General features: G+C 39.7%; 1 protein-coding gene across 1 annotated transcript; it reads right to left on the reverse strand.

The window, feature by feature from the left end:
* Window positions 1-2563: 2563 nt before the first annotated feature.
* Window positions 2564-6964, reverse strand: LOC307031490 (uncharacterized protein). Its single transcript, XM_079668621.1, has 6 exons — window positions 6930-6964; window positions 5870-5915; window positions 5594-5688; window positions 4592-4702; window positions 4063-4339; window positions 2564-3217 (listed from the first exon to the last, which is right to left on the reverse strand). Exons 2-6 carry the CDS (start codon window positions 5906-5908, stop codon window positions 3008-3010), a joined length of 732 nt encoding a protein of 243 aa, XP_079524747.1. The 5' UTR covers window positions 5909-5915; window positions 6930-6964; the 3' UTR covers window positions 2564-3007.
* Between the last annotated feature and the right edge of the window lie 3763 nt (window positions 6965-10727).

Consider the following 10727-nt stretch of genomic DNA (forward strand, 5'->3'; position numbering starts at 1 on the left):
GGTCCGGTCTCCCGTAGGTGCTCGTAGGATCGTTTCTTTCAATCCTACTCCATGCATACAGCACAGCATCCTTTCCTCCCAGAGCTCGTATTCCTCTGCGTTCCCGTTGAACGAGGGCCATTTACTTCTGTGGGAGTTTGCCATGTCTTTCTGTGTTGTCGCTCCCGGTAGCTCAGCTTAGCGCCCTGTTAGCTTAGATTTAGCTTCCCTGCTAAACTTAGCTTTAACACGCGGCTGCTAACTAGCACTCTTAGCGCGTACTCCCGAACTTGAGAATCATTCGTCGTTATCTGGGCCCATAACCTGTTAGCAGATTTAGACTTAAATCTTTTGTCTCCTGCAGCAGAAAGGTGAATAATCTCAGTCGTTCAAGTTTAGCCATTCATCACGGCGTTATTTATTTTAGGCACACATCTCAAGAGGCTTGAGGACAGACAGAGAAGGGGCGTGACTTCCAACGCTCTTATACCCTAGGTAGTGACATCATCAATCATGTGGTACAGCAGCTAACCAATGAACACAGTTAGTAGTCGCAGCTACTTACATAGACAATGTGGTGCACAGTAATAATATAAGTCATATACAATCTATGTCATATTCTAACACATATCACACAAAGTCCCACAAAACAATGTATGGTTCATCAATGTAAGCTAAAAGTTCAATACCAATGTGGCCGAGCTATTTTTGATTAAGGACTCTAAAAAAGATTGCAAGCAATTTTGCTGCTACCATTCTCATCTCTTAGGTTGCTAATATGACTGTAGAAAGTTTACCAGGAAGGAAGTCTTTTATGGAATCAAATTAGGGTCAATAATATTCACAAATTATTTCACAGTCTGCAGTTGTATATCACCTGTTGTGCGCATGTGAAAAGATTTTGTGCATGTGTAAAAAAGTTTTGTGCACACAGATATAATTTGCTCGTGTAAAAACATGTTGCAGCTGTAGAAATATTTTGTGCGTGTGTGAAAAGTTTTTGCAGATATAATTTGCACGTGTAAAAAAGTTTTGCAGGTGTAGAAATATTTTGTGCAAGGATATTTACAACAGTGAGGTTTCACAAAGTCTGAGATACGGACACACAAATTTCCTATCTGTGTGTGCGAACCTGAAGTTACAAGCTACAAGCTGCTATTTACGAGTACGAATTTTGATCCTGTTTTTACGCCTGAGTATGCTAGCCAATCAGCACGTTGCCCACTGACTAGCCAATCAGCACGTAGCCCACTGACCATCCAATCATAGGACACAAGGTTCTAACGCGTTCGTTTTGCTGACCTGCGCCACTTGGAGCGTGCTTGCGGGAGTCAACATGGAGGAGCCCGAGGCGAACTCTTGTGGGACACAGGTGGGTTAATTACATGCTACCACGGAGCATGCCACTACAGTTTTAATTAACTAACGTTACATCGTAATTAACTAAATATATCAAGACAGCTGTGCGTGCATCCCGGAGTTACTTAAATTGTATATTTAACGCTAGCTAGTTGATGTGGTCTTTGCTAATACTACTTTGTGCCACCCTCCTTTTTTGGGCTCAGTACTATCCCAACAAATTATTTCCATTTACCTATATATAAAACAACATGGTAAAGCAGTAAAATACAGCTCATCTTTAAAAACGCAAATGTCATTTATTTGATGTATTTCCACAACCTCTTGTTGTCTTTGAATGCAGCCTCTCCATCCCAACTCGAACAGCTGACAAAGTTCTGGGTAGGGTGGGAAATCCCTACAGACACCTTGAAGGTCCGAGTTGTGAAGGGGGCGTACCTGAAGTCTTCCACATGTTTTGGCACATTGTATGTACCTGGGCACTTCCAAAACTATGAGGACTTGCATGTGGAGAGCTGCCTTGCAACCGATGTTACAGGCTTTGGTCTAGTTTAGATACTGCTCATCAGTATGATTCTGTTGCAAAAAAAACATTATTTCAGTGTTATGGAGCTTCTGCTTTTGTTCATTGGTGTAAAAAGGGATTTTGTCTTTGGTATTCTTTCACCTGAAAAGAGATCTCCATTTTAAGAATATCGACTCACAGAAACGAAACCTTTTGAGATTATTACTACTTCATTTGTTCCAGTGGTCAGCTCAAAATTGAACTTGAAAATGACATTTTGTGACAGATACTATAACCTTTGCCTGGTACTCTTTTTGTACTGCATTTTGTTGGAAGGGCTGTTTGGATTGTGCCATATGTAGTTCTGGCACCTGGTTCAGGTAGTTGTAACCAATGGCATCATTCATTCTGTTAATAGAGTCAATATTTTGAAAATGCTCTATTACAGTACTTGTTATTGCTGATGTATTTACTTGAATCCTACAGCTCTTGTATCCAAAGATTCTAAGAAATAAACCATTGACCAGTGACTTTGGATGTTTGCCTCATTTCAATTTACCCACATTTTACATTTTTCACAACAATCAACATTTGAATTATTATATTATATATCTTAAAATGTTCTGCGGCTAACAAAGTAATTTCCATTCATTAATTCAGTAACATTTCAGGTTACTACAAATAAAGTAGGCCTCTAAAATTGAAATACATTTATTTTCCTTTTCAAAATGAGAATATAACAGTCATGCCCTATATATATATATATATATATATATATATATATATATATATATATTCCATCATCCTCTACCCAACCACCCCCACAAAAGTACCACGTATCTCCAGATGTGTTGGTGTTGAATGTTTGTGATCAACTGAAGGATGAAGTGTTACTTAAATTCTTCTTCAGCTAAATAAACTCTTTAAAAAGCCTCTTGGATCAGCTTGAAAAGTAGTCGTCACAAAGCTGAAAACAGGCTGTTTTTCTGACTTTGTAGAGATACGTGGTTTTCACAGGACAGAGACAAAGATACAAACACATGATGATCTTATAGAATATGATGCATTGATGGAGATTAAACTAGCCAACAGGATATAAAGGATTTAAATGCAACTAATTACTGAATACTTCTTCCACTGCTGAAAGTTAGTATGCATTGTGCCTTATGCTTCCTGACTTGATTCAAGGACACCCTCTATGTAGTGAACTACAGCACTATAGATGTCTGCCCCAAAACACAATGAAGGAGCAGTAGGATTAAAAAGTTGATTCAGTCCTTCCAGTTCTTCGATGCCCAGGGGAGATGCCAGTTCAGGAACCTGTACTCCAATTTGATCCATGTCTGCAATTTCCACATCTGGAAAATGGATCCCCTGAAATAAAAAAGTAATCGGGTTTGTTAAAAATAATTACATGGGATGACACCCTAAAACAGTGGTCAGGAACCTTTTCTAGAAATCATTTGGCTCCCAACAAATACAAATTCTAAATGACTAATACAGTCCATTATTTATTATTAAATTATTTCCACCCCACTGATTAAATTGTTGTTTTGTCAATCTTGACATGAACACTAAACTCGATTTCAATCACTTGACATGCATTACTGAACTGTAATTTATTAAGCCATTTATTTAGTTTAAATGTTATCCTTGTACAGACTAAATAGACTAGTGCACTGCATATTCATTGCAGTTTTCAGGTGTTAATTTACCAGTGAAAGAAGTCAGCATCTTTTTTTCCTGCAATATTCTTTTTGAGGCCTACAAATTCAAAGAAAAATAAAATGAAAACAACTACAACAGTAGTTGTTTTCATTAGTTTTACATTTTTCGGATTGTGGCCTATGTCTTTGTATATCAACAAAACTATTCTATGCAACTGAAACTCAATGTTACATTGTGTTGCATAGCCCATTGTTGGCTTTGACACAAATTGTAATTCTGCTGTAGCCTGATTATGCATATGGTTATTGCTGTGTACTATTGGAAGATGCCTGGTAAAGTGAAACACAGTGGTCCTGGTAGGCTAAATTCCAGTTCCCGTGTGTTGCATTTTCATTATAATATTAAGAACAGTGTAAGGATTTTGTCAAATAAACATATAACCAAATACTAACATTGTTATGACTTCTAAAAGAAAGCAAGGTGTGCTAACATTGGCTTCCTCCACAATGGTGAATAAAACACAGAACTACAAAACAGTTTTTCCCCTTTACCTCGAAGTTGTCAGGAGGGCTGACAGGGCTCTGACTCTTCCCGATTTCCCACAGCTGGTTAGGAGTGACGTTACGTTCTGTTCGGAGTGAATGGTTATTCCAGCCATCTGTGAATGTGTCAAGATCTTCCTGAATTCGGGGCAGAAAGACATACTGAGCACAGAAAAGGTGTGTGCAATTTGCTGGGCCGAGCAGGCCATCCTCCTCTAGGCTGTGGAGCAGATCGTAATAAATACTTGACACGACATTCCACACGTCACGCCACAGGCGCTCTATCCTGAAAGACAGTTGACAAAAATAAATGAATAAATGCAGTCCGTAAACAATTATCACACCAACAAAAAATGCAAATAGTAACTCAATGGATTTTTCCCCATCCCTAATAACACTAATATGTACATTAATCTCAGCAACAACTTTTAGCACCATAATTAATGGCAGCACGTCACTATTAAGCGATACACTAGCAAAAGATATTTTGACCAAAGAAAGCTTTATGACAGAAGCTACAACCATACACTGATATTACCTTTGATTATGAACACTTTTCCCTGAGATGAAGCTTCCCCTGCCGCACCCACGAACGTCAAACATATGTCTGGCAATGTCCACATTTTCCACACCTTGGTCTCCTCTGACCCTTGACATGTACAACCATACAGATACCATGTTAAGTAATTTGACAATGTGAAATTTGAATCTCTTTACTCTTAGAGCTGGCTGTATCTCCAGTTTTCTAAGTACAGCTATAGCCATTTAACAAGCTTCACTATTGGCTACTGGCTAATCCCCCAGGGAACCAGCAGTTTTAAAGATTTTGTTACCACAGAAACAAGAGGTTTTAGTATGAGACTGAAACATTCTTTATGGGCACATCACTGGAAAGACCTACACATAATATTGGGAATATGTCATGAGGTCATGTAAAGTAATATAAACAAGGAATGAATAATCCAATCTCATTCTAAGGCCATCCCCATAAGTGTCATCACTGGTAAAGTGTTGTTTCAGAAATGACATATAGGGGGTGCTAGGGCTTCCTGGGCCTTTGCTTAATAGGCACTATATCCCCAACTATCAATTTACAACTTTTCTTGTAAAACTTAGTGAAAAATCTGTTGATCATGTAGGCCTATAGACCTTTTTGAAAAGCAGCCATTTTGACATAAAATAGTAGGGTAAACACAGGTGTTACCAGTGATACTAATTAATGTTCTGTTCCATTCAGATCAAACAGTCAGGGTGCTGCTATTGTGCATGTTGGCTCACTGGAAAGGCTCTACTGCACTAAATAGAATGGAACCTTAATCAACTTAATTAATTTAACCTGTATTTACCTGCTAGTTCATGTCAATACGGCTGCCGTGACAAAAGTCTACCTTATTTTTATAAAATGGCCTAGACTGATACAAATCAGTGTTCTTTTAACTGTATCAAGTGCACCTGACATTTTTCTTCATATTCAGTATTTCCAATAATCCAATGTTTACATGTAAAAAAAACACACACAAAACAAGAAATAGCCTGTTACCTGGATGGAAATCCGTGTTTGTCCACAGCCTCAAGGAAGAACTGCAGAGCTGTTGAAGCCGCCTTGTTGTTATTGGCTACTTGTAGGTACATGATCTATGAGAGCATTTATAGAAAGGAAAAAGTAAGCACCACAGAAACACAGTACTCAAATAACCTATTAATGAATTAAATACTGACCCCATACTGTATGTGCGTGATAATTCACTTTAAAAAATGGCATTTAATATCAATTCACTTTTGGTCAATTGTAAAATAAACTCCAGGAAGCACTAACCTTTCTTGAAAATCCATCAATTCCACCAAATATTACCATACCATATCTGCAAAATAAAAAGGTATTAATTGCTTGATGTATCCACACCACATCTTGTCCCACCAAGTCCTTTGATGATTGAAATAATCTTCGTGTCCATCGCCAGACCCCTTTTTGTGGTGTTGTGCTGAATAACATGATGTGGTCGGCGCCTACATAAGATGACCCGCACAATGTATAGTGAAATGTTTATCTTTGGCTACAATACTGCTTGTGTTTACATTATATAAAACATAGCTGAGGAAGAGCATTTATTGTTATAAATATGTTATTTGTGTCCTAAATATGAAGTAAGGCTAATTTTGGCCTGAACTCGAGTAGTGAGGCATGTGTTTCAGGTTAAAGCTTTTGAAGTTCTGCCCTTTTCATGCAAAAAAGTATAATGCATGGACTGTAGAGTATATGAAAAAAATATAGAATTATATTTAAACAAATAAAATAATTAATACATAAATCAATCATATACTGTAGAGTATATGATTGATTGATTTTTAAGAAAACATGAATCGCTCATCGTCTATTGCAGCGGGTTGTAAGGAGCATTTGTGTTGAGTAGGCCATACAGTTATTTATTATTGATTATGAAGATCGTATGGTTAGCCCACTTTATCGTTCCTTTTCGGTTCACTTGCTTTATTTTCCAGCTGACGTGAACACAAGTCGGATTGGAAACTGAACCTTTTCGACCTTTGGCTAACTAACGTTACGTTACCTTCCTCTCCATATTAAATGCCCGGGGCATTATGTCAGGAAGCACCCGACAAAAGTGTTGCATTAATTTCTTTAACATTAACGTTACTCATTCAAACGGCACAACAACAACAAACGTTAATTTAGCCAACAGACTGTAGCTAGCTAAGACAATAGCAAAGACCACATCAACTAGCTAGCGTTAAATATAAAATGTAAGTAACTCAGGGATGCACGCACAGCTGTCTTGATATATTTAGTTAATTACGATGTAACGTTAGTTAATTAAAACTGTAGTGGCATGTTCCGTGGTAGCATGTAATTAACCCACCTGTGTCCCACAAGAGTTCGCCTCGGGCTCCTCCATGTTGAATCCCGCAAGCACGCTCCAAGTGGCGCAGGTCAGCAAAACGAACGCGTTAGAACCTTGTGTCCTATGATTGGATGGTCAGTGGGCTACGTGCTGATTGGCTAGTCAGTGGGCAACGTGCTGATTGGCTAGCATACTCAGGCGTAAAAACAGGGTCAAAATTCGTACTCGTAAATAGCAGCTTGTAGCTTGTAACTTCAGGTTCGCACACACAGATAGGAAATTTGTGTGTCCGTATCTCAGACTTTGTGAAACCTCACTGTTGTAAATATCCTTGCACAAAATATTTCTACACCTGCAAAACTTTTTTACACGTGCAAATTATATCTGCAAAAACTTTTCACACACGCACAAAATATTTCTACAGCTGCAAAATGTTTTTACACGAGCAAATTATATCTGTGTGCACAAAACTTTTTTACACATGCACAAAATCTTTTCACATGCGCACAACAGGTGATATACAACTGCAGACTGTGAAATAATTTGTGAATATTATTGACCCTAATTTGATTCCATAGTCTTTGCCCAGATAGACACTGGCAACACGGGAACCTAGCCAAATATTGGTTGATGGTCCCAGAGGCGGTCCCAGAGGCGAAATCGTCTTTGGACCAATAGCAGATGCTTCCAAAATTGAACCTACAATAACTTGCGATTTTAGCCACTTTTGTTTGGACACAACATCTGTCTAGCAGCAGAGGAAGTATATCAGCACAATTTAAACCTTCTTCAATCTTTTGGGTTTGTTGAGACTCACCCGACCTCATCGCCCTGGGAACCATCTGAGAACAGGTTCTCAAACTGTAATTGTTTCCAGTGACATTATACTGTAGCTGTCCAGTTGAATCCTACTGTGACAGAGAATTCCAATTAACACATCAGGGGCAACACTGGCTGGCTCAAACCTGCTGGTGGCCATGTTTCCAGTGAGATATTTGTCTGATCAGAACAATATCATATACAAATCCAGAGACAGATGATAGGTCCTCCTCAGTCTGGATTATATTGTCAGATATTCGGAATTAAAACAAATGTTTTTCGGATGAAATACTTGTTGCTGATCTTCACTATGACCGAAGTCTTAGTTTATATCAGTGTTTGCAACTAAGACAAACCAGTGATTTAATAAGTCTTGTGAGGGCTGATTTGCTTAAATAGGATACAACCTGAACACAGTAAAGGTTTTGATGACGAACATCAAGCGAACATACCATATGCAATATGCTGGTCTCATTATTCCTTCTTTACCTCTATATTTAGTGGCGTTGGCATGAGTAGGCCGTCAAATCTCTAAGAGTCCTCATGGGACTGCAGCAAGCTAAATGTGCTAATCTGCAGTGTAATTAAACTGAAGAGCAACACATTAAGAGCAAACCAGGGAAGGAAGGCGACTGCTCTTTCCCTCCGCCTCTCTTTCTCTGATATATTTCCTGCCTCTTTGTACATTTCTAACTGACTGACCTAAATGTGCATTGCTTACATAAATAGTCTTCCTGTCTGTCCGGCTTTTCCTCTCTCTGTATCTGTCATTCAGCTGCACATTTTAACTGTGTGTATTTTCTATGTGTGAAGATCAAGCATATTGGAGAGGTACGTATGTGTTACAAACAAGCTGTCACTTTCCCTGCTTTGGATCCAAAAAAAGCTTGTACCTCTCTATCGTGTCACGTGGTTATCTCTCCACCTGTAAGATTTCTGTCACACACTCTCTCAAGTTTATTTTTCTTTCCTTGGGTGTCACTTTTGTTCTCTTCAGATGTCTTTTCTTGGTTTCTTGCTCTTGTTTATTCTGCCTTATTCCTCCCACAACACACCTTAATATCGTTTAAACACAACGGCACTCTTAAACTTTGATGTGAGCTGTTATCTAACCGCTATACAACAGGACTTATGAATGCTACTCTCTCCTAACATTGCCAGAAAATACAAGACACTGTTGCATTTATCTAATAATCTAAACTCGCTATTTGCTAAACCTGAAATGTTAAACCTTACCCAGGCCCGGACTAGCCATCGGGAGGACCGGGAGGTTTCCCGATGGCCTGGCCTGTTAAGTGGCCTGTAGGCCTGGCGATTTTCTTTTTTTTTTTATGTATTGTGAACGCAACGCTGCGCAATTGTGGGTCTGCCTCACACAGGGTGACTGTTCAGTGGTCGCCAACCAGTCGATCGCGATCGACCGGTCGACCGCGAGTGTGGTGCGGGTAGATCGCGGACCGTTAAAAAAAAAGTAACAAAAGAAAGAAAAATAAAATAAAAATAATAATGTTTGAAAAATACGTTTTTAGATGTAAACCTATCATCTACCACCCTGTTAGCAGGTTCCACTTGATTTACGTATATTTGAGACACCTCAATAATATAATACATTAACCGTGCTTTACGTGAACCTCATCATGACACAAGAGACAACGGCAGGACTGTAATTTCCCGTGTTCAGTGAACGCAACAGAGGCAACACATCAGACCAATCAGAGAGTTGTATGGAAATACACGTGTGCTTGTGTCATTCAAGCTCGGCTCTGTGTGTGTGTGTGGCGATAGCAGATTTAGTGTGATAGAGAGGGAGAGAGGGAGTGAGGAAGAGAGGGAGTGAGGGAGGGAGAGAGGGAGGGAGGGAGAGAGGGAGAGAGAGGGACCTGTGATAGCGGGGACCGTGATGTTAGCATCTGGTTAACTAGCTGCACTAACGGACATAACGAGCTGTTTCCACAACAAGCTGGAGGAGAGTCCTCTCCTGTCAGACTGAGGGGCTCAGGTGAGCTAAAGGACTCTTGAGTGTTTAGAACAGTTTTGTCACAAATTATTCAAAAGATTATTTCCGCGCCACACCTTCATATGATCATTATAGTTATACAAACAATAAGAGAATAAATGAAAAACAGGTAGGAAATAGCCTACTATATGGCAGTAAAACAAGAATACAGTTTAATGTGATTTGTAAAATATCCATAAAGAAAAAGAAAATCTGTTTACAGTTCTGTTTCATATGGGTGCTGAGAGAGAGGTATCCATAGATCTCTTCATGTTGCTCTCAAAGTGCACCAGATTGATGCTTTCAACTTCAATATTTAAAAAAAAATCTTCCCGCCGGAGCATCCCCCCGGACCCCCCTTGAGGAGGTGAGGTCCGCCCCCCAATAGCACTTTACCCCTGCCTATATGCCGTGAGCTGATTATGGAGCCTTCATTGTAACAGTAATTCAGATACGGCCTCAAATTGGAAGCACTGTCTGGGTCGTCTTTTTCACTCAATTCTGCAATAGGTAGATCTCGCCTTTCACCTAGGCCGAGGTCCGTGATCTTGGGCTTTAAAAGGTTGGTGACCACTGTACATGATGTGTGGCCTGCCGACAGGACCGTCCCTCGCTACAGTCTGATCACGCAGACTGTGTGGGGCCTCACCTCGCGGAGGGGGCCTCATCTTGCGGAGGGAGCCTCAACGGAGCCGCAAATGCGGCGCACCTATGCGCTTATGCGGAGCATTGTGCAGCACAGCGAGGCTCCACTAGCGCGAGGGTTTTAGATAGTTAATATGTCCAAGTTATCTCAGTGGGTCACAAACTGTTTGGTCACCATTTAAGTAAACACATATTTCCAATTTGAAGGGGGAGTGATTAGTAAAATACGCATGAATAAAAAGAAACATTAAATAGTTGAAAAAATGTAAGATAAACTTTTAAAACTTGTTGAGAGCTAAAACTAGTCTTTGCTGCTGCCTCAAAGAGGAGCAGGGGGAGACAGGAGAGGCTGATTC

This window comes from Notothenia rossii (genome assembly GCF_949606895.1).
Source record: "Notothenia rossii genome assembly, chromosome: 3".
NCBI lineage: Eukaryota > Metazoa > Chordata > Actinopteri > Perciformes > Nototheniidae > Notothenia > Notothenia rossii.